Source organism: Dothidotthia symphoricarpi (genome assembly GCF_010015815.1).
Source record: "Dothidotthia symphoricarpi CBS 119687 unplaced genomic scaffold P153scaffold_8, whole genome shotgun sequence".
In the NCBI taxonomy this organism is placed as follows: Eukaryota; Fungi; Ascomycota; class Dothideomycetes; order Pleosporales; family Dothidotthiaceae; genus Dothidotthia; species Dothidotthia symphoricarpi.
Window position 1 is genome coordinate 396,067 of NW_022985015.1, and position 25,609 is coordinate 421,675.

The 25,609-nt window shown below is 52.2% G+C and overlaps 8 protein-coding genes across 8 annotated transcripts; 5 read left to right on the plus strand and 3 right to left on the minus strand.

The window, feature by feature from the left end:
* Nucleotides 1–94: 94 nt before the first annotated feature.
* On the plus strand, nt 95–2,260 carry P153DRAFT_313993 (uncharacterized protein). The gene is made up of 5 exons (XM_033664903.1): nt 95–372; nt 428–601; nt 654–942; nt 994–1,280; nt 1,343–2,260. The coding sequence occupies exons 1-5, from the start codon at nt 286–288 to the stop codon at nt 2,036–2,038; spliced, it is 1,533 nt and encodes a 510-aa protein (XP_033524674.1). The 5' UTR covers nt 95–285; the 3' UTR covers nt 2,039–2,260.
* Nucleotides 2,261–3,023: 763 nt separating this feature from the next.
* On the minus strand, nt 3,024–4,581 carry P153DRAFT_313995 (acyl-CoA dehydrogenase NM domain-like protein). The gene is made up of 5 exons (XM_033664904.1): nt 4,465–4,581; nt 4,260–4,417; nt 3,976–4,209; nt 3,242–3,914; nt 3,024–3,182 (listed from the first exon to the last, which is right to left on the minus strand). Exons 1-5 carry the CDS (start codon nt 4,540–4,542, stop codon nt 3,126–3,128), a joined length of 1,200 nt encoding a protein of 399 aa, XP_033524675.1. The 5' UTR covers nt 4,543–4,581; the 3' UTR covers nt 3,024–3,125.
* Nucleotides 4,582–5,046: 465 nt separating this feature from the next.
* Nucleotides 5,047–9,229, plus strand: P153DRAFT_430536 (uncharacterized protein). The gene is made up of 3 exons (XM_033672841.1): nt 5,047–5,409; nt 5,462–5,552; nt 5,602–9,229. Exons 1-3 carry the CDS (start codon nt 5,237–5,239, stop codon nt 8,917–8,919), a joined length of 3,582 nt encoding a protein of 1,193 aa, XP_033524676.1. The 5' UTR covers nt 5,047–5,236; the 3' UTR covers nt 8,920–9,229.
* Nucleotides 9,230–9,747: 518 nt separating this feature from the next.
* Nucleotides 9,748–10,357, minus strand: P153DRAFT_356083 (uncharacterized protein; the record flags this gene model as incomplete). The annotated part of the gene is made up of 3 exons (XM_033666621.1): nt 9,748–9,948; nt 10,004–10,267; nt 10,316–10,357. 3 exons carry the CDS (start codon nt 10,355–10,357, stop codon nt 9,748–9,750), a joined length of 507 nt encoding a protein of 168 aa, XP_033524677.1.
* A 5,133-nt stretch (nt 10,358–15,490) lies between these two features.
* Nucleotides 15,491–16,183, minus strand: P153DRAFT_215355 (uncharacterized protein). The gene has a single exon (XM_033662590.1). It carries the CDS (start codon nt 16,046–16,048, stop codon nt 15,674–15,676), a length of 375 nt encoding a protein of 124 aa, XP_033524678.1. The 5' UTR covers nt 16,049–16,183; the 3' UTR covers nt 15,491–15,673.
* Nucleotides 16,184–17,628: 1,445 nt separating this feature from the next.
* Nucleotides 17,629–20,518, plus strand: P153DRAFT_384571 (uncharacterized protein; the record flags this gene model as incomplete). The annotated part of the gene is made up of 3 exons (XM_033670349.1): nt 17,629–19,493; nt 19,541–19,881; nt 19,929–20,518. 3 exons carry the CDS (start codon nt 17,629–17,631, stop codon nt 20,516–20,518), a joined length of 2,796 nt encoding a protein of 931 aa, XP_033524679.1.
* Nucleotides 20,519–21,280: 762 nt separating this feature from the next.
* Nucleotides 21,281–21,999, plus strand: P153DRAFT_384572 (trimeric LpxA-like protein; the record flags this gene model as incomplete). The annotated part of the gene is made up of 2 exons (XM_033670350.1): nt 21,281–21,736; nt 21,790–21,999. 2 exons carry the CDS (start codon nt 21,281–21,283, stop codon nt 21,997–21,999), a joined length of 666 nt encoding a protein of 221 aa, XP_033524680.1.
* A 1,449-nt stretch (nt 22,000–23,448) lies between these two features.
* Nucleotides 23,449–25,224, plus strand: P153DRAFT_375078 (GMC oxidoreductase; the record flags this gene model as incomplete). Its single annotated transcript, XM_033669558.1, has 2 exons — nt 23,449–25,158; nt 25,189–25,224. The coding sequence occupies 2 exons, from the start codon at nt 23,449–23,451 to the stop codon at nt 25,222–25,224; spliced, it is 1,746 nt and encodes a 581-aa protein (XP_033524681.1).
* Nucleotides 25,225–25,609: the final 385 nt, after the last annotated feature.

A 25,609-nucleotide genomic window follows, 5' to 3' on the forward strand; every position in this document is an offset into this window, starting at 1 on the left:
CCAAACCAGATTAGCGCTATTTACGCGAGCCAGGGCTGAAACGGGGTTCACTTATCGCGGCTTCCCCACAGCAACCGGCTCCTTCTCGGCGTCACGCAACCGAAAAATACATAAGCATCGTCAGACCCCACATAGTGAAAAGACGACAGCCATGTCCGTTTAGGGGAAGGTAGGTGTAATTTGGCTGCACGTTTCTGAGCGCACTTTTCTCCATCGGTAGTATTGTTTCTTCTTTGTCCCGGAAATCGGCTTGACTCGCCAGCACGACAACGGTTGGGCAAAGAGATGGGTGAACCGGAGAATGTTGCGGGCTTGAGGGCGCAACTGGACGCTCTCAAGTTTCAGGGTGCCAGTGCTATGCGAGAGTTCGAGGTGAGCGTCTTCTTCGATGGGAGGAGAGTTTCGCAGCGTGCTAATCTTCGGAAAGACTGTTACTGCAAAATATGGCAAGGTACTGGGCCAAAGTACCGAAAGCTATGAACAGCTACTCGCAAAGTACGCAGCCTTACAACAGAGTTACGAGCAAGTCAAGGTGGCCGCCGAAGGGGATGGATCTGCAGATCCGTATGTAATTGTGCTTATTGATGCACACAGCCATAAGGTTAGTCACCAAACGGTAGCATTTTGGAAATCCTACTGATTCCCCTTTGTAGTTCAGGGGTGACCTTGTGCGTGGCATGAACAATGGCGGATCTCAAGCAGCAAAATTACTTACGGAAGCGGTGAGGCAGTATCTTCCCAAAACCAAAAAATATCGCCTCGTGGTACGGGTCTATGCCAATATGAAGGGTCTCTCTCAGGAAGCTTTCAAGGCTGGGGTTTTGCAGAACAATCAAGGGGGACGTTCTTTGAGCGCGTTCGCCGTGGGCTTCTCGCGTGAAGACACCCTTTTCGACTTCACCGACGTGGGAGATCAAGCGATTGTGGAAGCCAAGATCGTGGGTACGTGACTTGTCTCCCTGTGAGAAGCTCAACATTCTGACAATATTGTAGAGATGTTCAAACTCCACGTCAAAAGCCCTCAATGCAAGGCTGTTCTTCTAGGCGCTTGTTGCAGCTCAGGATATATGCGTGTGCTAGAGGCATACTCACTCTTTTACGAAAAGGTTTCTCTTATCCAAGGAAAATCTCTCGATCCCGGAATTATGCAACTACCATTGAAAAAGGTGGCATTCTCGCAAGTGTTCTGTTCCGCAAATCCAAACGGCGCCCCCGTAGAATTACCTGCCGAAGTCCCTACAAACATCTTAAAAACGGAAATCTGTTGGGCATTTCAAAAGGTAATTTTTTCCCCGAGCTGAGATGAAATCACTGTTCGACAAGATACTAACGTGAACACTAGGAAGGTTGTTTCCGACACAACTGCAAATTCAAACACGTCGAGATTGGCCCGAATCCTCAAGCACCCGCATTCGTTCCAACCAACGCTCCTCCATCCCCTATCCCCAAGCGAATTCGCACGCCCAAACCACCTGCCGTCAGCGCCGAAGCGCGCTCGCGGAATACCAGATCCCCACTGCAAAAATCCATATTTGCTACGCACCTTCCCCGGCAAGGCATCACGGGCAAAATCCCCATAAACGCTGCCGCCGAGCGTCTGGATTTATACATGAAGGCCCCTACGAGTGCGCAATGGGCCGCTTACGAAGAACGCATGTACACCAAAAAACCCTGCAACGCCTATCACTTGCACGACGCGTGCGACCGGAACCCATGCCCAGACGACCACGCGCCAGTAAGCCCGGATGTGTACTATTGTCTGCAGTACGTGCTACGCGGCTTCCCGTGCGAGAAGGGAGGGAGGTGTAGGTTGCTGCTTTGCTACAGTGGACATGTGTGCCAGAGTGACGAGTGTGTGCCGATGAAGCATGATGAGTGCACGATGCCGGCTAGCATGCACGATATGGATTTGACGCTTGTCGATTGGGTGCAACCTGAGATGCCGAAGATCGATTGGGCCGAAGAGAGTGAGCAGGCGGCGGCGATGAATGGGAGGTGGGAGAGTCACGATGCGCCGTTGATTGATCTTCTAGCTTAGTCGGGGAAGACGGAAAGGAGGTCCAGGGGCCGACAGCGCGCTATTGATGTGAGTGTATGTGTGTACGTGTGAGATATGTGAATGTACAGATATACACATACAGTACAAGACTGTCTTCAACAGACAGACACATACGTACAGTACAAAACTGTCTTCAACAGACAGTCACCTATTCGGTATGCTCCAGGCACAACATATATAAGCAGAATAAAATGGACTGCCGAACATTCCTTCCCCTCCACCCTTGACAGACAGGGTGAAACGATAAGTAGAAAAGGTTGTTAGATTGATAGTTGAGATATGTCTCGCTATTTACAAGACTAATCTATCGTCAAGTTCTCCATTAGAGTCAAACCACGTAATGGAATCTCCCGTAAACCCGTTCATACCTTCCACATGGTCTTCACTGCAAGCTCACCATCTACCCACCACTCACCTTCAATATTCCCCCTCAGAGTCTCCAAAAGCTTCCAGTCCTTATCATCGTCCTCCTCACTAGTGTAGCTCTCACCACAATTACCCCACATCGCCTCCTTGTTACTTCCAATATCCACTTCTTGATACCACCCGTCAACATCGTCACGATGTTTTACCTCCCCAAATCCATGCTCCTTAACCACATACCACCTCTCCGCAGCCCACACCAACCTTCAATACGCTTCCACCCGCGGTATCCTCGCCTCCTTAACAGCCTCTTCAACAATCAGCGCGGCAACTCACAGTCCTATATTTGTCCATCTCTTCGCTCGTGGTAGGCTCGGCCAAAGGAAAGATGGGCGGAAGACGAGTTGCCTAGCATCGATGCACTAACAGCCCGCTCTCCTAAACTGCCCAGCAGCACAAGGCCACGCATCGCCATAGCTATGGCATCCCAGCTACGTAAATGTAATCTGTGTCTACGGTTCGTTTCTAGTTATTGCTATTCGTTGTTTCATTAGTTGACTTTGTGTTCTAGGACTATCACCATTCTATGATTCAGATGACTGCAGATTTCAACCCCTACATATTGGCAGTGTAGGAGTGGTCCGGCATATTCGACTCACGTGTAGCAACTACAGTATGTACATGTATACCTTCATTTGATGAACTAGTAACTCCGAGGCAGATCAAGAGCCTTTTCACCAATATAGTTCATAATCATTTCCTGCACTCCGTTAGCTCTACATTCTGCAGTGTAGTACGATCCGCAAATCAAGCACATACCCGACTAACCGGTGCAATACGTGGCACAAAAACCTCTCTCAAATACCTCTCCACATGGTACTCCTGCGCATACCCCATGCCACCATGTGTGAGAACAGCCCGCTCGCAAGCAGTAAACGCCGCCTCGGCAGCTAGGTACTTCGCCGAATTGCACGCCACACCAACAGCATGCTGCGTTATCGACAAGTCATTACCACTCCGATCATACAGCCTAGCAGCATGATACGTAGCCAATTTCGCAGCTTCAAGATGCATAAACGCGTCCGCAAGAGGGTGCTGAATGCCCTGATTCTGCCCAATAGGCCGACCAAACACCACACGCTCACGAGCATACTTCGCCGCGCGTTTAAGTGCCGCGTAACCAAGCCCCAGGGCCTCGCCGGCGAGCAGACAGCGCTCTGCATTCATGCCGTGGAGCACGATTTTGAAGCCCTGGCCTTCTTTGCCGATCAGCGTGCTCGCTGGGATGCGGAAGTTGTCGAAGAAGATCTCGTTTGCGTCGATGGCGCGGCCGCCCATTTTCTTGATCCGCTTCAGTTCGAGGCCGGGCGCGGATTTGTCCAGGTCGATGAAGAAGAGGGAGAGGCCTTCTGAGGGCTTTTTCACGGCTTCGAGGGGTGTGGTGCGCGCGAGGAGGACCATTTTTGTGGCGACTTGTGCGGAGGATATCCATCTGCGTGGGTGAGTGGGGGGAGGCTAGTTGGGATGGATGTATGGAGGGATGGAGGGCGTACATCTTTTGGCCTGAGATTAGGTAGCTGTCGCCGTCTTTTTTGGCGGTTGTGCGGAGCTTCAGTGTCTCGAGACCGGTGTTGGGCTCGGTTACGCCGAAACAACATCTTGTCTTGCCGGTGACTAGGTCTGTGAGCATACTCGGCAGTTGCTCTTTTGAGGCGAATTTGGCTACGGGTTGTGTTGCGTAGACATTGGCGTGGATGGATTGTGCTCCTGCGATACCTGCTCCGCTCCTGGTTTCAGTTAGTGATGAAATTTGGATGTTAACTATTTCAGTTCATACTCAGCGATTGTGTGGAGCATCATGGTAGCTTCTGAGATGCCTAAGCCAGCGCCTCCAAGCTCTTCAGGTAATGCTATGCCTATCCAGCCGTCCTTGGCCAAATCTCTATGAAGCTCGTGAGGATACTCTCCGGATTCATCGTGTTCAGCCCAGTATTCCTGGTTGATGTTAATCGATGAAGCCGTCGTTGTGATTTTAAGCGCACATCAGGGTAGTTGGCGCAGATCTTCGAGACAGCCTCACGGACATCCAGCTGCGATTCTGTGAAGCCTGACATCTCCATGAGGTGGGTTGAGGAGGTTGCAGAAAAGCATCTTGTTTGCGATTGTATGTTCCTCAATAGATTCGTCCTGGTTGTTGTTGGAGATACATGACGTGTGAGGTTAGATAGGACGCGCACTCTTGGTAGTATTTTGGAAGCCATTATGTATTGAATAGTTATGATCTAGTATACCGTCGATGATGTGAAGAAGCAGCTATGTAATAAGACGCAATGTTTTGCTCATGCATTAAGAAGAGCCTCACTCTAGAGCGCACTAGGTCGGCTATATGTTAGACGTCGGCTATACGATGCACTTTCTTGGCAGCAAGTTCGCAGGAATACTAAGCGCTCTCACTAGACACACATGATACAGATAAAAAAAGCAAACAAGACGAGTCGATGCCGTCTTGGTTGGGTGGTGTTGATCTTACATCATTGGAGATGCATCTCTTGGCGTGCACGTGCCATCCGTTTCCCGTTTGGTTTGTTTGGGTAATTCACTTCGCGGGTCACAACAATCAATGTCCAGTCCTCCCGCACCAACGCCATTCCCGCCAAACGCCCTCTCCCCCAGGCACCGCGACAATTCTACTAACACAGCTTCGAAGCGCTATGCGTAGTTAAAGTGCATTTCTCTCCCCTTGCCTTGGACGTGTTTACACCGCCGCGACGCGCGTGTTTTGCATCTACGACAACTACCACCCACACATCCGCCATGTCAGGACGCAGCAAGGCACCCGCCATTGGGTCCGCCCCATGGATCCTCGAGGAGCGACACCAGGCCAACGACCTCGTGGCGCAAGAATCCGAGGACTTTGGCTTCTCTGTCCGCAATGAGCTGGAATGGCTCAACGAGCACATGATGGACATATTCGCCAACAACGGGCAGTATGTCGCGCGCAACACATGGCGACGCGTCTTGTACTGACGCATCACGCAGAAACAACCTCGACGTATTCAAGACGCCCGGGAAGCTGCGCGGGAAGACGCCTCGCACCGCGCGCAAGAGGATCGTGGCCGAGCCGCGCCAGGTACGACCGCCGCCCTTGACCTTCCACTCCATGCACTGACAACACACAGCCACTCGCGAATTTGCTTGATGCAAACGCCCAACGTCTACCGAGCGCTGCCGAAGAGAGCCTGATGGGCAACCTACAGAAGAACTCGACGAAGACACACTTCCAGATTGCCCAAGACGCAGAAAATGCCGCACGAACGCAGTCGCCCGCTGCGAAGACACCCATAGCGCGACAGCTGTTTTCCAAGCCATCGGACAACGGCAAGGAGAATGTCGATACCAGCTACCATGACTATGCCGTTGACGAGCGGCCCGCAGAAAACACCGGCGCACTGTGGAGCCCTGTACAACTGACCCAAGACACAGTCATGACTTCGGAAGCAGACGACGTCTTCTCTCCTCCAGCGACCCAATCCACACAACCCACGCAGGCGGGTCATTCCTTCCGGCATTCCATTCACGACGATGATGAGGATGATGATGAGAAAGACGAACGAGACGAGAAAGATGAGCGACATGACACTGGCGATTCTTTCGTCTCGGCAAACGAGGGATATGCGAAGAAGCACCAGGACGATGTCATGGACGTTGAGAATGACAAGGCAGACACATCACGTTCTGACGCAGAGGGCACCGTCGTGCGTCACGACCTTAGTTCGGCCGACGAGGACGAGGATGAGGATGACGGCGGAGAGATACAGAACGTGCCCGAGTTTCCGCAACCGTCTCGCGTCGTGTCCGAGCAATACAGCATTTCCGCAGAGACCCACGAGGCGCTTCACACAGCGAACCAACAAACCCATCTACAAGAACCCCAGACCCTCTTTTCGCCGGCGCAGTCCACCACACCAGCTGGCCTTCCACCAACTTCTCCCAACGTTGTTCAACATGACGATACCCTTGTCCACCACGATGAGGAAGAGCAGATGGATGTCGACGACAATGTACGCTCGCCTTCGGACGACTCCGACTCTAGCTCCAGCCCTGTGAAGCCGCTCGTTAGGAAGAGTAGCCTCACGTTTGCGTCCCTACCTGCACGCGAGCCAATCCTCGCAAAGAAGAGTATGGGCAACCGCGTCTCGCGAACCAGCCATGTCGATCAACATAGGGCTCGCAGCAGCCACATGGGCAGGTTTACAGGAGGCAAGAGCCTGGGAGCGTCCCAGGCTGTACTCGCTGCTGAGGCGCACCATGATGAACTGGTGGACGAGGAAGAGGAAGAGCAACGTCCAGAACTCCAAAGAGAGGAATCAGAAACAACAAAGATCCACAACCACACATCCACGCAACGTCTGTTCGACCGCATCAACATGCTCAAGCAACAAAACAAAGCACCCAAGCCAGTTAGTCAGCCCGCGGTTGCATCACAGCCATCTCAACCTCAGGACACCCCGTCGCAAACATGGGAAAACCCAGCACCGACCCAGGTTTCACAACCATCATACCCCCAACTACCAGCGGCCGAACCAGAGAGCGCCGATGACGATGACGATTGGATATCCGCACCTGCCCCCGGTCTCGCCAAACCACTCTTCAACAAGAGTTATTCTGCAAGCACACATCCGTTGCTTGCTGAAGCGGTCGCCAAGCTCACCTCTGCCTCCGATCCTGATCTGTCGACCGTTGCGGAATCTACTACTCCAATCGGCTCTCCAGTTGGGAAGAAGTACATGGATGGTCCCCTCAGCGCGTCAAAGGCCAAATTCTACTCGGCACTTCGTGCAGCCAAGGAGAAGATTATCGGCTCAAGTGCCGCGAGCGCTCAAGTCAAGATGGACGGTCTCCCGCAAAGTCCAGTGAGGCCCAAGTCGCAAGTACTGCTTTCATCAGACGAAGTCTTTAGCAGCCCGATGCGGAACGACAAGGCAAACTCCCTCTTCTCTCACATGCGCTCTCCGTCCAAGGATTCCATCAAGTCTGCCAAGTCATACAAGATGCCTAGCAGCCCTTTGAAAGAAGATAGCCGACGCACTCGTAGCTCGACTGAGCGCGAAAAGCGCAAGGAAAAGGAGACCAGAGAGAAGGAGGTCAAGGACGCCAAGCAGAAGCGTAGTGAAGACAAGTTGAGGGAAATACGGGAGAAGGAGCAGTCCAAGGCCGCCGTTCAACATCAGAAGAGCAAGGTGGCCATGTCGAAATTACAATCCGCGATGTCATCGCAAACCAGCATCCGACAGGGCGCAGCTACGCCAGTGAGCAAACCAGCAGTTGTGGCCGCGCCTCAACCACTTCCTCGACCCATCCCCACTCGAACCGACACTGCTTCTACATCGGACGATGTTGACTCCGCTGATGAAATGCCGCCTCCACCACCACCAAAAAGCCTGTTACCAACTACCAAAACTACAAAAGCCTCCTTACGGGAACCCAGAAAGCTCGTCAAGCCCACAAGCAAGGACGCGTTACCGAAAGCAAAGGCACCACAAAAGATCATGGTCAACCTAAACAGCAGCAGATACGGCCAGGCTCCTCCCCCAGCTCCACGACCTGCGTCGGCTGCAGCAAACAAAGCTCTTCCAGCAGCTCCTCAGGCTATCTCCAAACCTACTGCCCCTGCTCCGAAACCCGCACCTTCACGACCAGCCTCAGCCTTGTCCAAATCTACTGGACCAGGATCCAGAACTGCTCAACCCGCTCCCAAGCCGGCGGCTCCCCGCGTTGTTCGACCACAGCCACAAGCTGTCGAAAAGCCAAAAGCTCCAGCACCACCTCGAGCAGATCTTGGAAACGCCAGACCCGTCTCTAGAATGCAGACAGTACAAGATGCTAACCGCATCATTGTACCTCCTGTTAACCCCGCAAAGCCAGCCAAGCGACCATTCCAGGGCGAGAACGACGAGACAATACACCGTCCCGCCAAGCGACCGTCACAACAAGCGAAGATGAACCCGATCACGCCTGCGCACGCGCAGTTCGCAAAGGGCAAGATCCCCTTCGCTGAGCCAGCCTACGCCCCACAACCACAACCTCTCCAACAACAGCAACAACAACCACCCCAAATCCAATACACCAACGGCGACGACATCAAACTCCCCGAAATCATGACCGACTCGGAAGACGAAGACTCGGACAACGAGTTCGAGCAGCCCAGCTGGGTCAACACGCCCAACCTGCGCGAAATGCTCTCGACGCAGCAGCTCATGGACCCGGAGCAGATCTTCGGCCCCATCGCGCCCCTCAACATGGAACAGGTCTTCCCCAATAAGGAGCGCCACAAGCGCTTCCGCGAACGCACTAGTAGCGCTTACTGGGCAAACGACGAGCTGACCACCGAGGAGAAGCGCAAGGAGCGCGAGGCCAGGGAACGCCTTGTACGCGAGGGCGCGTGGACGTATAATCCCTCGCCGCGCCCGACTGGTAGACCGGGGCCGTCGCACTAGATTGTGTTGGACACGAACGTGAAATATGGGAATATGATGGCTGGTGTTGGCATTAATTAGAACTGGGCACTGGGTGTGTAATGAAGCGGGCTGATGCATGAGCAAGAATTTGGCATACAATACATATGACTGGAAGGGCCGCGGTGTTTTTGGGAGTTGAGTTGGTGTCTGAGCATTAGTTTGTTACGCTACGATGGAGTTTGTTGTGCATTTTTTGGCGTTTTTTGGGGAACTATCGACCGCCCCTCTGTGGCTGAGTTACTTGTTTTTTTGTAGATCTTCTTTTCACTGCATTGGAATGATATTCTGTATGGATTGACTGCGCGTTTTGTGTGATTTGTGTTCTATCTGTTTTTCGTGAGTATCTTGTTTCCGTAAAGATGTAAATGTTTGTGCATGTGCAACCTGAACTAGACATGCGATATGAAAACTTTGTTCATATGACATCGAGTTTGGGGTATTCGCACAGACGCTACTAAGCATGACATGACAGCACCCTACAAACTGATGAATTTGGCTCATGCAAACACAACGATGAAAATGGTGATCATATAATGTGAAAATGTGATGTATTCATGAGGTAATATTATTAGTTGTCATTAGAAAAATTCAACAGAACTGTATCGCACAACGCTATAATCATATCCAAAGCCTCCTGGTATATCCTGACTCCCTTTCCGGCCGTGGTCTTGTCCCGAGCAAGACATATCGTTATCGTAAAATGTTGTACATGTTGTGAAGCATCCTCGGTGGTTCGTCTTGAGCCTACACGTCGCTGCAGTCCGTCCGCGTATTCCACGATGAATCCGAGTAAATGTTGCAGGCATCCTAAACCTGGCTCATACCAGGTCCCTTACGGACGCCACGAAGGTTGGCACCGCTACCACGTCCGTTCATGACGGAGAAGGCGAGCGATGCAACAAGGGCAAGCCAGCCGAACCACAGGAAGGCAGTCGAGGCTTGAGCTTCGCGGCAGTTTTTTCCGGTGTCGGCAGAGCTGTTGGTGATGCGGTTGGTAAGGGTGTATGCCTGTTGATTGTAAGTACATGTATGCTGAAATTGACAGAGTAGGGGTGAAACGTACCCTGTTCGAGCAGCTGTGCGCATGGAGGTATGCGGGAAGAGCGACAGCGGCGCAGAAACCGAAGAGAACGCTCAAGCCGTCGAAAGCCATATCCACGAGTGGGATGCTGAACTTCTCGATGAAGGATGTGGGCAGGAAGTACAGCAATGTGAGCAGCCACCAGATACCGACGAACAATGTGTAGTTGACGACTGAGTGTACACCACTGTATGCGCGTGCAACCATGTCACCGGTGAGAGCAACGACGATGACAGCACAGAAGAGCTATATGATGTGAGTAGAATTCTTGGGTTCTGATTGATCGATGCCTACCTGGAAGGCACGGAGGCCCATGTTCACTACTCTTGAAACCATTTTGAAGTTGGTGTGAGGATGTGGTTGTTGATGTGTTGGGATGCGATGTGCTTTGGACGTGAGTGTCGTACAGGGCGCGGCGAGTAGATGTTATTCGGGAAGATGCAGATTGTCTGTGAAGGATCGCTGTGAGGAGTGCGACTGCACATATATTCAGCTAGCGCGGGCGTTGCGGCTTCCCTGCGTCATTGCTCGAAAAACTAAGGACGACGTCACCAGACCCTAGCCGCCTCTTCCGGATGGGTGCGCATGTCTGAGTTCGACGCCGATCTCCCTCTTTTAGGTTCTGGGCAGGCTCGAGGGATTGAATGTAAATCATGCAATCTTTGTAACGATGGCGAGCTTTCATTTCAGACAGAACTGTATTTGATGCTGTAATATAGAGACGCTGTGCCATAACAACATTAGTTATTGTGACTTTCGCATGGTCAATTTGACAATGACAGGCGATGATGTGAGCGTCCATGCAGGGATCGTGGCTCAACTCATGAGCAGCTCACATCACCAGTCCGTCAGACAAATTCTCCGAACAGGCTACTGCGCTGTGCTACGTAACATGACATCTGAACAAATCTAGAGCGTCAGCGATCAGGCCTACGCGGAAATAAGTAGACTATTGGCAAGCCTAGAATGAGAGTCATCAAAAGAACTTCTCCAGATCGACGTGATCGTCATTGTCGGCACACCGATCGGACATGGCCTGTGTGTAGGGCGTCGAGGACCAACGTTCGCGGTCCACTCGGATCGATTGAAGGCTATGACGCCGAAACGCTTCGAGTGCCGATTTTCCTGTCTTTGTTTCTCTTTGAAGGTTACTTTAATCTGGACCTCGAAAAGGTAGGGTCTATGTGTGTGACATGTGTTTCAATGCTTCCTCGACGTTCCGAATAGCGATTGGTTTTGCTCGTGTGTTGAAAGAGCTCGATGTATCCAATTGTGTTCCAAGAGCCTTCTTTGCAAACTGCTCAAAATGCTGTCAACAACTATATCGTGATTCAGACTCAATGGTCACAACAAACCACATGAACTTGATACATCTGAAGCAACACTGTCGAACTTCATCATGATAGGTGCGAAGTATCGATAGCTTTCTGCTCATGAAAGGCAGGAGAGTTGATCCAAAAGTGTGAATGTATTGTGATATCAATCACCAACAACGCATCACTCCAAAACCATCTACGAATTTCAGACCCCACTTCTTGTTCAAAATATAATGTCCAGCCCGCATCTGTATTGCAAAGACAAGAGTCAGCGTCTAGGCGACTTTTAAAGGCGGATAGTCAGACACCCATCACTACCGAAGTAGGAGGATACCATGACAAAATTGATCTTCGACATCTCGACAACTGGCAAGCAGTGCGTCGACACCTTCTCATGCCATTTGTGGGGCTTTGACAAAATGCGTTTGTATCGTGTTCGGATTGGATGATATCTCACAAATAACTTCGAACCACGTATTCATACGGTAGGCTGGAGCTGTGCATAATCAATCGGTGATGCAGCTTACCTGGCATTTTCATGGAACTGAGCCTGAACTCTACCTGGAAGAACATCTACTATCGGCTTGGGCAGCTTTAAGAGTGATGTGGAATTCTCGAGTCTGGTCAATCTACAGCCTGTGACAGACATTTCTCAGCATAAAGAGTCAATCTTTGACACAAGTGTCTGCTTGATGAGCTGATTCGTCTCAATGTAGACAATGCTCCTGGGAGTCAAAGGCTTTGGAGCCCTGCACTCTTGTCAATGTTGTTTCAACCTTTCTTTGTTAGTCCCCGGGTTTTGTGACATGGTAGATCCGCAAAAGTGCGTGATATTGCTTAGAACGATTCAGTATCCTTGCAACAAAGACGTTACATCGCCATTAAGCGCATTTTGTGTCTTGTTTGGATGCTTGTCTCCTTCAATGCTCCCGAATGAGGACTTATAGAGAAGGTGGCAGGCCGTCGAGCTTGCCGCCGTTGTTTCTCCATGGTTCGCTCGCGATGAGATGATGCGAAGCAAATCGCAGGCGGTGTCTCCCGCTATAGCGGAGTTGTAGATATTGATGCTGCACGTATTGCCGAGGTTGTTCGTCTTGTAATGTACGTCTTGAGGGCACCGAGGGCGGGGGAACGGGGGTTCTGCAGGTGCGACGCAGAAGGATCATGCCACACGGTGGTATTCGAGTACTTATTTTGCGCGCTTCTGGAAAGGATGCTGTTATAGTAGCCAAGGAATTAGTGTATTGGAAAGGCCTATAGCCCGGTTTTTCTGAGAATTGTCTCCTCCCTATTGCATGATTGTAGTCATAATAGACATGCAGGTGTCCGCAATGCGGGTCATGAAAAAGGTGGGTCGCGGAAGTGGGCGTGCGTCCGTGGTAAGAAGTGGAAGCCAAGAGCGGCTCGGAATGCAGGGGTGCCTGCCGAAGGGCAGTATGTGGGCTTGAACCTCGACGTGGGTTGCAAAAAGGAGACGATATTATAAGTTACTGATATACTCGGCGCTAGAGACGGTGCTTTGAAAGTGTCGAACGGCCGTGGTAGGGTAAGAGATCGCGGGAAAGCGGTGAGGGAGATCAGACGCCCAGAGAGAGACCGAGAGGAGAAGTGGTAGGTGACCGAGTCCATCTAGGAAACACTGAAGAGCCCTGTAGCCTTCACAGTAGTTTAGGATAAAAATGTGAATAATAATGGCAGCTGTCTTGGCTGAGAGAAGGGTGTGATGCATTCTCAACCTTACCTTCTTGACAGCCAAACCACCTACCCCACCGAAGGGACAGCTCGTGAGTGTGCCATCCACACTTCTCCAGGCAAAGTAAAGGTAGGCGCCATGATATGCCTCTTCTGCTGAGAACATTTTCTAATCAAAGTTGAAGTTGTTGTAGTCTCTTTTTCTCATAGCGCCGTGATGCCTCGAGATTGACTAGCTGCGTTCACAAATCTTTTCTCCGTGCGTGTCTTCGCCTTCAACCCACACCAAACACACACACAAAGACAAGTCGCCCCGTGTTGTTCACTTGCTAGCTTTCCGACTCTTATGCAGGTAAGTTATAAGTATACCATCTCTAACTAGTTAGCAGCTTGTCCAATGTCAGCGCGCAAATCACACCACCGTTGCCATCAGTGTTCTCCACCGCTCAAGCTCCTCACATCAACATGTACTCTCGAGCCAGTAGACCTCTTAAAAACGATCGCTACAGCTTGTTGTCGATCGACAAAACCCCTCCGCGGAAGACTCACCACACAACTCGAACGGAGGATCAATGTCCCGATATTGCAGAACTCATCGGCAACCCGAATACACTGGAACAGCGCGTATTACGGAGGGGACACTGTTGATGCATATAAACGCATGGCCTTGATTGGATACGAAGACAAAGTAACGGCACGAGGGCTGCCCTACGCCATACTTTGTGACGAAACTACGCCGCGCACCGAACCGGATTCGCGATCGGTGACCACACAGGCATCACGTTACTCAATAATGAGAAAGGGGTCGAGGTGGCAGTCTAGCTTGGTGACAATTGAGGCTGTACCGACGATGCACCCCAAGCTCCTAGGGTGCTCCAATGCGTCGAAATGCCCTCTACGAGAACGCTAGACTGGCTTCTCAGGCGGGAAAGGATGCCGAAGAACCCTAACTGGGTGTCAGCCTTCCAAGCAGACACAATACTGATTAAAGTCATCCGAGAAGCTTACATCCTGATTGACATTGATGCTTTGCAGCAAATGCGGGGTTGACAAGCTCCCCTCGCAGCTCTGGGCCGAGCCGAGTGGAGATCGCATCCAGAAGCATGCTGTGCGCATGCTCAGCAGCAGCACAAGACACATTGTAGCACCATAGCCATCGCATGTGAGGAACAACTCGCGAACGACCCGGGATGGCGTACAACTGTTCATAGCTAGCTTCAGGGACAGTCTCAATCGGACATGGACGTGACAATGGCATATCCAACGACGAATGAAAGAAGCCCTAAAGCTGCACTGAACATGCTACGGGATCTTCGCACCAGGGTCTTGCCGCAGCGGTAGCATCGTTAGCAAGCAGCTAATGAGGCTTGTCATCTGTACAAGGTCTTTCAAAACGCGCGTGACTTGTTGGAGGGCTGAAATGACTGGCTTCTTGGTCTGATCGTGATAGCGCATAGCCTGGCCAAGGTTTGGTCGATGGCGCTGGAAGCGAAGCGCAGAATGGCGTGAAGGTGGCATAGAGCCCTGAAGGAAAAGGGATGCCATCAGACGCGCCCAACCGAGTTCGGACGGAAGAAAACAGGGGTTCTGTCCACAAGTTCCGAGTCCACTACACAGTTTGATATGCATCCAGTGGCTCGACGGAGAGGCAACGGTGCTGTTCCGACGAGGAACGATGGAAACGGTGTTGTTGGAGGGTGGTACGGGACGTGACGCGGAAACCGATGATTCGATGCCCCCCGGCACTTCGCGCCCCCCAACAGCGCAGTAATTTGCAGGTGTTCGCGCAGGGCTAGACCGCAGTGGGTTTGGCCGTCTCCGCATTTTCCATCTGGCACTCGAGCCCCTGATCCTTGGCCACCCGTGCGAAGCCTCAAAGGCGTTGGAAGCCTGCGTGTTTCTGACTTCTGTTCGCTCTTCTGTAATGAGTGTCTTACCTTGAACCCTTTCTTCTTCGCAACTGGCAGCCAACCATCGCCCATTTCCTGGTACCCCTCAGTCGTTCGCGCCACCATCGCTCTCAGTTCTCTCCTGGCCTAACGGTGTATGAGAAGCTGCAGGGTGTTCGCCGCGAATTACCTACCTTGTCCCAACGTTTCGTATCAAAACGCCAAGCACAAGGCCTCCAGCTGGCAGTCTGGCCTTTGCGAACGACTATCCCCCAGTTATATCATCGCCTTGTCGCTCGGGAGACAGAGCGGCGATGTGCTCACTCTAGTGGTTGCGTGCATTTCCCAACGAACGCCGCCGGTCGATCCACAAGACGGCCCTGAGTAGAACGTGCTTTATCACATCCTTCCGCTCTGGAGCGTCCTTGCCGATCGTAGGCCTGTGTTATTTTCATGCGACGACTGATGCTATAGTGTATCATCTCTTTAATCGTTCTCCACAAGAAAGAATAGGGATAGACTGGATCAAGAGTTTGGCGCTTTTCTGTTTTGCGTATTTCTGAGGTACGGGGTTGCAGCTGAACCGCATCGAACCTGGAGCCGCCGCATGTTGTGCTGACAACGAGAGCAGTTACTTCCAAAGCGTTTATTTCGATAGAGATTGAGCGTTATTGTGGGATAGATCTTGCTCGGTATGTATTCATCCACCTCAAGGTCCTTGTCCTCTGCGCAATCGGAGGCGTCTGCCTCAAAGCTTAACGACCCGTATGCGGCGTGGTAGGGGGAGGCTCATGGATACGAGAAACGAACTTGCGCTGATGACGTTCATCAGAATACATTGTTGGGTCTCTCGAATAGAAGGTTTCGTGCTTCAATTTGCTGCCGTCGACGGTAGTTTTATAAACTTTTCCTGTACATCTAGGTAAGCAACCCATCCCCCTCCTCTTCTCACTACGACTTCCTTTGTCTCTCGTTGTTTTCCCTCCCTTCCAAAGCCTCTTTCTCGGAGTATTGTTCGCTATGCAGAGCGTGTGGTTTGTTGAGTGTGGAGGCGGGGTGTCGCGATGTCGGGTGCGGCATGAGTTTGCTAGAAGAAAAGCATCAATCGCAAATGACTGCGAGGGCTGCATATATCTCCGGACTTGGGAGAGCCTTTCTGTTGTATCTGAAGACTTGGCTGTGTCTACTAGCCTTCAAGAGAAGGTAGCCGCGTTGAAAGGCTGTTCGGCGATGTGGTGTTTCGTGCAGGGAGAGTGCGAGGCTTCTACCCCATTGCCGAGCAGCACACCAGGGCGAGGGATATTGTTTCATACTTTACACCAAGTCTTCAGGACTAAAGCTGGACTTCTTTCGATCAGATCTATTTTCCACATCTGTCATCTTTCTCTTTTTGTACTTTGCTAAGATGCTCCGTTTGCAATAGTAATTCCTGAGGCCCGCCCGTGCAGACCGCTCCTGCCTTCGACCTCACAACAACGGGCTGTCAAACAGTGCCAGCCGAACATCGAACCACCTGACCGCCTCTTCGTCCAGCTTTGGTCTCTCCAGAAAGCCCCGCCATCTGGCGTTCTTTCCTTCCTCCTTCTCACCCACCATCGACCTTCTTCATACCAGCCCCATCTCCACCACCTTCTTCTTGCTCTCAGTCTGCTTGTACTTGTAGAGGTAGCTTTAACAAAGCTCGCTGCGACCTGAACGACGTGACGTCCCAGAAGAGTGAGGCAAGCCTCGCAATACGCAAAGTATCTTCCTCCTCGGTTCTCTCTCCTCCTACTCCAATCTACATTTGGCATCACGCAAGGAACTCGACCATCAGCCGCGTGTAGAAGGCTCTGCTTCTCTTCGCCTATCAGCCTTCAAAAAGGACTCTCTCTACATCAATCACAACTGGTGAGTCTCACAACAAATTCAATTTGTTCGTTGCACATGACCCCAGTGTCCACTGTCCCTTGATACCCCCTCCAGTTCACCTAACCTCTCTTCTACTCCCTCAAAACCTTTCTTAGGAATATCGCTTTGCTTTCCCTTGTCCATGACGCTCATTGTCACACACCCTAAGCTGGCTTTTTATCCTTCTCCCGAGCTTTAACCGCTGCAAGACAAGCCTAACAAGAACAAACAGAAAAGCAACGACCGTACTGAGAACTCTCAGCACCTAGTACTGTCAGTGGTTGTATCATTATTACTCGCTTTTATACCCAAGTGCTCTCCTCGCCAGGAAACTCTGTCATAGGCAATCTACAGGTGGTCGCGGATTTGACGACTACTAGACGATCGGTAAGTCTTCCTATCTACTCTCCTCTTACACTATCAAGCGCGACATAACCTTTTGTTATGCTTGTGCTACATCTGCAATGCCCAAGACATACCTTCAACGCATTTGCCTTCACTCCTCTTACCTCTCTCACCTGAATTACCCTACGACTATCACTTCTCTCCTAAAGAGTCATCACTAACTGTGTGTGCGTTCGTCTTTATAGGTACCTTCAGATCTTCTACATATAGTCTTCCTGCATTAGCCGTCTACCTACATTGCGTGTTACAACCTACAACATCTTCGCTGTGCAGAGCACACATAGCCTTAGTGTAGATACTGTGCAGGTAGACATCGGTCCATTCTTCATCATTTTTACTAGATTCAAGGTACGCTCCATCTGGTCTGCACGAAATGCGTCAGACAGTCCTAATAATACGAACAGAAAAAGACGCCATGAGTCCTTCCGGATACAAGGGCGGTCTATCCGTAGGAGGCCCATTGTTGGACAAGTCGAAGTTGCAACTTCGTCGCCCAACCCCAGACTCTGATGCCTTGGCCTCAAGCGACGATGACCGCGAGCACGTACCTACCCCGACCGCTATCCGCCCGGTGGCTGGCGGATATCCTGGCGGTCGGCGTCCGTCTAGTGGTTGGCTGCAAGACATACAGCCTAACCGCAAATACTCACTTCCGTCAGTGTCGTTTGCAGCATCTCAACCAACCACGCCATCAAGCGAATTCCCACAGCAGGCGCGGCCAACCACCTCGACTTCGTTTCCGTGGAACACGACAAGCTTCACCGCGTCGTCGAACAGCCGTTTGAAGGAGGTCTTGCCCTCGCCGACGTCAGCGAATCACAGGCCGCTTCCTTCGCCTGCCGCGCTCGAAACCGACGAAGGTATCGGTTTCCTCTTGAACCAACAACCACCCTCGCCACTCCGTAAATCTGTCAGGTCTCAGTCTTACAGCATCGGACAAGGTGACATTGAGAATAGCCCCGTGGGTCAGTTTTCTGCTCGCCTGCGCTCCAATTTGCCCAACCTGCACCACCGTCCCTCAAAGCCCAGTCTCCTTGGCGAGTCTGGCATTGGCCTCTCGCAGCTGCGTGAAGACGAAGCTGACGAAGTCGAATCGTCGAACGGATCTGAGCACGGGGTACGTCTGCCACCCGGATATTGGGAGCGTGAAAACAAACAAGCTTTGCTCATCAAGCAGGCCGCCATGGAGAACGCACGGGCTCGCAACCGAGCTGCGTCCAGCGGTTCACCTTCACATCAACAACAGCAGCAGCGTCGCAAGACTACCGCAGGTCTTCGAAACGTCTCCTACGGCACCGCCGCCGAGTACGCCATCGAGGAACTTGACGACTCCGACACAACAATGCACCCTCCTGCCTTGTCGCTTACTCGCCGCTTCAGTGAACACGTGTCGTTGCTCGGTCGCGATCCAGCGGCGGAGCTTACTGTCAGTCCCAAGAGACAGCAGTGGGCCACAGGGAACATCGATGCTATTGGTGGAGATCCCCTTGGTCGCCGTCATTCGTTCGCGCACTACAGCAACTACAACCCCACCATGCCCACCTCCACTCTGAGCCACACGCAGGAGGAGGATGAAGACATCATGTCTCCTCACCACTCATCTCACTCACCTCTTGAGGAAGAGCCCTTCGACCATGTTGCCTATTTCGCTGGTCACGGCCCTATTGCGCGGGCTATCAACGCTTCTGCCATCTCTGCTGCTCACCCAGACCCCATTGTGCCAAACACTGCGATGAACACCAGCAATCCGTACGCTGTTCCACATGTCCTTGGTCGCCCTGGCCGTCGGCTTTTTGTCGTGACGTTCAAGTGCTCTCGCGCTGACATCTACTACACGTACGACAACACCGGTCTCGAGATTCGTCGCGGCGACCTTGTCATCACCGAAGGCGATCGCGGATGCGACCTTGGACAGGTTACGCATGCGGACGTGACCCTAGAAGAGGCTAAGAAGGCTAAGAACGAGGCCAACGAGGAGCATTTCCGTTGGCTTGTTATGTTCTCTCAGTATTCGCTTGCTGGCGCACAGAACGATTCAGGCATGCTCGGCGCGCTTGCTCGCGCCAAAGGATTCCAAAGCAGCATGAACAGCCCTCAACAGATGGGTGTTCAGCAGGATCAAGATGCGAAGCCTAAGATGATCAAACGTCTTGCGCAGCAGCATGAAATTCTGGGCTTGCGCGACAAGGAGGGACAGGAGGCCAAGGCCAAACGTCTCGGAGCCCAGAAGGCTGCCGAGCATAACTTACCGATGGAAATACTTGACGCTGAGTACCAGGCGTAAGTCCTCCCCCAAGCTCTACGCGTTTCGCTGCTAACTGAATCAGCGATTTCCACAAGATCACGTATTTCTACTACGCTGAGACATACGTCAACTTCAATGAGCTCGTCGCCGATCTCTTCAAACATTACAAGCAGCGTATCTGGATGTCCGCTGTCAATCCGGCATCAGTTGTCAATCCGGCAGGCTTGATCCAGGTCAAACCGCCCTCTGCGATCGGTCCTGGTGCCATTCTAAACCCTAACGCCGCCAACACCCCTCTCGCTGTTGGTCCTGGTTTCGGAAGCAGCAGTCGGCGCTCCAACGAGCAGTATGGTAATCGGTCTAACGAGCAATATGGCCATCGCGCCAATGAGCAGTACGGACAACGCTCCAACGAGCAATACGGTGAGTGTACTTTGAGGCCTATGGTAGACCCAACTAACATAAATCAGGTCGAGCCCGCAACAATGTTGCCCAGGGTTATTACGACGATGGTTCCTACGGTGCCTTCTCCCATCAGATTCCCAACTACGCCCCTCAGGCTCCTTACATGCAGCCTTGGGCTCATGGCCAACAGGTCGCTCATCAGCAGATGTATGATCGCTATGGCAGCTACAACGGCTTTCCCAACGCTACAGGCGGTGGAAGCCCTATGAACTACGGTGGTTACTATCCGCCCGCGACTTATTCTACGTCTCCCGCCTACAACGTTCCTACTAGTGGACCGGCCTATGGTGGACGCTATCAGGCTGCAAGCCAGTCTTTCACGTCAACTACAGGTCCCTCATATAACCAATACGCCACTTCTGGGGCGAATAATCAAGCAGCTGGGCACGGCGCTTCCGGCGCGGGATACACTCCGTATACCTCTGGCACAATGAACACTGCAGGTTTTGGCGCGTCTGGCGGCTACGGAAACGGAAATGGAAACGGAAACGGAAACGGAAACGGTCACACACCTACGGCCGGTGCGTCCTACTCTGGTAGCAATGACCCAGCCTTCCTGGCGGCTATGCAAAACCTGTCATTCGGTAACAACTAAGCCATGATTTCAAACATCAGTATATTTTCACAAGATCCAGGGAAGTGTCGGCATTGATCAGACATCAGACCATTTCGACTACACTATGGCTTATCTGTCCATTGGCATAGATCATTTCTTACAACGACGAGCTCCCTGCCCACTACTATAGATTATTGCGACTTACGGGTGTCTGCGGCTAGGAGCTGCTGCGGCACAGATTTCACTTCACTATGCACGGCATCTAATGCACATATACTTGCATGGACGACGAGCTACGGCCAGATCTCACTCGACTTTCCATGGCATCTGGCGCTTGCGGCAATCATCAGCTGCAACAGACTTTAGGTCAGACTCTTGATGGATACATTTGCTTATTTACAGTTATGGTTTTACCTCTTTCTTGTTTTCTTCTTTCCAAAAAATTATTGGTTGTAATGTTATTTCGACGGCTGGTTATGGTACTACTCCTAAACATTGATGGCTATCATGGAGTTGTGGACGGACACTTACTAGCTTGTGCATACCCTCTTCAGATATCTGCTCATTGCGAAAAAAATGGAAATGTCTTTTGGCAACAAAAGCGGTCTTACATGCTGTGCGAATGATTGTAACTGCAAGTCCTCAAAATGTTGACCAAATAGTCAACCCTACAGAGAGGGGAAGGATCTCGTAAATAGTCACGTGTCTCGGCCATACCGTTAAATCCACGACGCGCCCAACGCGTACTCGGAGTATGAAGTCAAACTCCAACTTCAACTCACCAAAAGCTCACCTCCCATAATGTCCTCACAAGCAACTCCCGCGCGCCCGGCGCCCGATCGTCGTAGTTCGACTGCCCCAAAACGCACATCCATGCTCCCGAAGCCGTCATCGGTCGCTCTCCACCAAACCGCGCTCATCGCACAGCATGCCCAGCTCACAGGCACACATGCAATCACCATAGGCTCCAACACTGTGCTCCACCCTCACAGCAAGCTCAGTAGTACTTTCGCGCCTGTGATACTTGGCGACGGCGTGATCGTGTACGAGCGAGCAAAAGTTGGGATGGGCATGGAGACAGTGCAGGATGTCGAGAGCAAGCGCAGCAGCATGGCATCAATGCGGGGTCCGATCTCGGTACGGCTTGGACACAATGTCGTGGTGGAGAGTAATGCCGTGGTGGAAGCGGCTGAAGTGGGCGAAGGGAGTGTGGTGGAGGTTGGTGCTGTGCTGGGGAGGGGGTGTGTTGTTGGCAAGGTATGTGATGGTGTGTGGGCAAGACACTGCTGCAGTATACTGACTGGCTGTAGTACTGCACCATTGCTGCCTCCTCGGTTGTGCCGCCTTATACACAGCTTCCCGACTATACCATCGTACATAGCGGTACCGAGCAGCGCGTCGATAAGACTGTTCAGCTGCGACCGGACATCTTGGAGGCGAGGATGGCGGTTCACAGAAAGCAGCTCGATATGTTTAGGAGGCTTATACCCAACAATGCTGCGAAATGGGCGCTGGGTTGAAGAAGAGCGTTGTTTAGGATATGCTGTTCGCTATCAAAGGACGACTCAGCACTACATGTGTGTACTACTACCATATCTTCAGGCTAGGACATACGTCTAACGACGATGCACATTACTTTCTCGCGCATTACGAAGACGTCCAACAAAATTCTGGAAGACTTGTCAACGACTAAACGCGAAGCATTGCTCTTATCCTAGGCCATTCATTACCGGCAGGATGGAGAAGAAGCGAGGAAATGGCTAGATCGCCCTCCTAGAACGTCATGTCTTACAATCACCTCAGTCTGTCCAAGACACCGCGAACTCATCAAAACGAGACCCGCACCAAACAGGGCCCGCAGACGGATCGGATTGATTGACACATACTGCACTGACGGCTCTAGAGCTGGCTCAGTATTCGTCACTCAGCTTCTGGGCCTACAACACACACCACCGATATACATCACATCGATCTCAACGACGAGGTTTCTTCAAGGCGTGATCTTCTATATTTGTCAAACGGCATTCCGAGTGCTACAAGTTGACTAATATTGATCGGAGAATTCACTCTCAACAACGCAGCGATATGACAATAAAAAGCTAGAACAGTGGGAAGAGACAGGGAAAGGTTCAGAGACAAAGAATGCAAAGAGGCGTTGAGATAATGCTTTCTCCGCATGCATCTTGTGTATGTGGGAGGCGTTCCGCTCACTCGCCCTCTCCGTGTCCATATCTATTTCATCTCTCTACTTCTCGTCGTGGACTGTAATCGGCGCAACAGCGTAGAGTGTAATCGCGCGGGTCATGCCGGTAATTCTACGGAGATATCTCGATTCCATCATCTGGTTGGCGGACTGAATGCCAATCTAAAACGTACCTTCTTCCGCTCTAGAGCCGATGTCTCATGCGTAGTGCGCAACACTCTCCTTATTAACATCCGCGTTCTAGCTGAGGGGGTTTCGTGTATGTTTGCGACTCACAATCGAACCTACTTCGAAAGTATGCATCGAACAATTGTACGGAGGCTGGCAAGATATGTGTTGCTATTAGCGATTACATGCCGCATTGATTCCCGAGTTGGGTCAGATCGATAAGTGCCGCTCTTGCAGGATGCACGACTCCGACCCATGCTTCATTTATCCCAGCCCTGGGAGTGCCAACAGCTAGCATCCCATTGGATGCTCGCACATCCTCCAATCCGCGGAGGCGGTTGAACTTGACAATGCCTACCGTGGGTAGGGTTCAATTGCATATAGTGTCTTTGCGATGGCGTTTACTTCTTCGATCTCCAACCAACCTATAAAGTTCGAGATCGTTGGGCCTTAATTTCGCCGTCGCTCTGCGTGTCTTCTGCTTGAAGAAGACTTACATGATGCGTGGGTTGGCATTGGGATTCTTGAGCGCGACGCTTGGCCTTTTGCCTTGCGTTGGCGCGAGTTGCCGGGCAAATGGTGGTAGCTACGATTTTGTATGAATGCGTGTCTCTTAAACACACATCAGTTGTCCAACTCACGTCTGCTTCAGATCATCGTCGGAGGCGGGACCGCCGGTCTTGCTTTAGCAACTCGACTCAGTCAAGAACTGCCAGATGACTGCGTGCTGGTGGTTGAGGCCGGCCCCGATGGACGTAACGAGCCTGGTATATATGTCCCCGGACTCAGAGGAACGACATTTGGCACCGCGTACGACTGGAGTCTGCCAACAACTGCCCAAACGGAGGCAAACAACCGCACTATTGTGCACAACCGTGGCAGAGTCCTAGGAGGCTCATCTGCCCTCAACCTACTGGTGTGGGATCGAGCCAGCATGCGAGAATACGATGCGTGGGAAGAACTGGGCAATCCGGGCTGGAATTGGAAGTCCATGTATCCTGCCATGCTCAAGGCGGAGAACTTCCAGCGTACGAATGGAACTGCCCAGTATGGTGACAATGGAGTAGGTTATGGAGGCCCGATCCAGACATCTTTGATCGAGGATCCTCCTCTCCATCTGCAAGCCGGTATTCCTACATTGCAGAACCTCGGCCTGGAACACAATCTGACTCCGTTGAATGGACATGTTCTTGGGGCTGCATACCACCCGGCGACGAATTATCTCGGAAACCACACGCGCTCGTACTCAGTGGCGTTTCTTCCCAGGGCCGGCAACAACCTGGTCATCATGTTCAACACCACAGTACACAAAGTCGACTTGAATAGCAACGCCTCAAGAGCCACCGGCGTTGTCCTTACAGACGGCAGAAAACTCACCGCAAAGAAAGAAGTCATCCTCTCGGCCGGGAGTCTGCTCTCCCCAAAGATCCTCGAACTCTCGGGCATCGGCCAGAAAGCCGTTCTCGCCAACGCCGGTATACGGCAGAAGCTCAACCTCCCCGGCGTGGGAGAGAACCTGCAAGACCATCTCCGCATCCAAAACACATACGAGCTGCGCCCCAACATCACAGGGCTGGATATCCTCAAATACAACAAAACCCGCGCAGCGCTCGAACTAGCGCTATGGAAGCAGGGCGAAAAGTCCCTCTACCAGTACGCGGGTAGCTGCTTCGGGTTCCTGAAGTGGCACCAGACGGGCCCCAACGCCAGCCGCCTCCTCCAGCTCGCACGCTCCTCAGCCAACACATCCAACATCGTAGACCGCATGAAGCTCTCCACACTACTAGACGCCGCCTCCCCCGCCCCAGACCTCGAAGTCGTCTTCAGCGACGGTTACCTCGGCACGCGCGGCTACCCAGCCGCCAACACCACAGGCTACGGGAAAAAATACGCCTCCCTCATCGCAGGCGTCATGCACCCCTTCGCCCGCGGCACAGTCCACATCTCCTCCCCCGACCCCCTCGCCAAACCCACTATCAACCCCAGATACCTAGCCCCCGCTTTCGATCTCGAAGCCACCGCGCACGCCGCGCAGTACCTCCGCACCATCGCCAGCACACCCCCGTTCCGCGATCTCTGGGTATCGGAGTTCGACCCCGGGGCTGCGACGGAGACGCATGCGGATTGGGTGCGGTATGTGAGGGAGAATGTGTTTACGTTTTACCATCCGATGGGGTCGTGTGCGATGCTTCCTAGGGGGGAGGGCGGGGTCGTGGATCCGCAGTTGAGGGTTTATGGGGTGGGGGGGTTGAGGGTCGTGGATGCGAGTGTTATTCCGGTTATTTTGTCGGCGCATGTGCAGACGGCGGTTTATGGGATTGCGGAGAGGGCTGCGGAGATGATTGCGCGGCGGTATCGGGGGGGTGGTGCGTGAGGGGATGTGTGGTTGATGGGGTGGGGGAAGGGTGTATGTGTATGTGTATGTGTGTTGGGGGGAGGATTTTGGTTAGTCTTGTGGGTGGTTTCGTTGCGAGAGCACCTTGACGCTGTCTGTTTAAACGACTCTCGAAACGCGCGCAACTTGAAAAAGTAACCGCAGTATCCAGCCTATCATTCTCTTGTTTTTTTCACTACTCAAGCGTTAACACGACACTAAAATCTTCCATCCAGATATCCACACCCCGTACAATTCACCACTCTCCACCCCCATCGAACACGATCGAGCCAATCACGTCTCTCCAACCACAACCACAACCACCACCACCACCTCCCATCTTTTCTCAACCCCCCCAACAAAACTCTCCGCCGAAAAAGAAAAA

Coding starts and splice junctions, on each gene's coding strand:
- P153DRAFT_313993 (XM_033664903.1), top strand. CDS start 286: ATGGGTGAACCGGAGAATGTTGCGGGCTTGAGGGCGCAACTGGACGCT. Junction 602..653: donor TTGATGCACACAGCCATAAG/GTTAGTCACCAA, acceptor TCCCCTTTGTAG/TTCAGGGGTGACCTTGTGCG. Junction 943..993: donor TGTGGAAGCCAAGATCGTGG/GTACGTGACTTG, acceptor ACAATATTGTAG/AGATGTTCAAACTCCACGTC.
- P153DRAFT_313995 (XM_033664904.1), bottom strand. CDS start 4,542: ATGGAGATGTCAGGCTTCACAGAATCGCAGCTGGATGTCCGTGAGGCT. Junction 4,210..4,259: donor ATGCTCCACACAATCGCTGA/GTATGAACTGAA, acceptor AACTGAAACCAG/GAGCGGAGCAGGTATCGCAG. Junction 3,183..3,241: donor GTATTGCACCGGTTAGTCGG/GTATGTGCTTGA, acceptor AACGGAGTGCAG/GAAATGATTATGAACTATAT.
- P153DRAFT_430536 (XM_033672841.1), top strand. CDS start 5,237: ATGTCAGGACGCAGCAAGGCACCCGCCATTGGGTCCGCCCCATGGATC. Junction 5,410..5,461: donor ATATTCGCCAACAACGGGCA/GTATGTCGCGCG, acceptor CGCATCACGCAG/AAACAACCTCGACGTATTCA. Junction 5,553..5,601: donor TCGTGGCCGAGCCGCGCCAG/GTACGACCGCCG, acceptor GACAACACACAG/CCACTCGCGAATTTGCTTGA.
- P153DRAFT_215355 (XM_033662590.1), bottom strand. CDS start 16,048: ATGCAGCCCTCGCAGTCATTTGCGATTGATGCTTTTCTTCTAGCAAAC.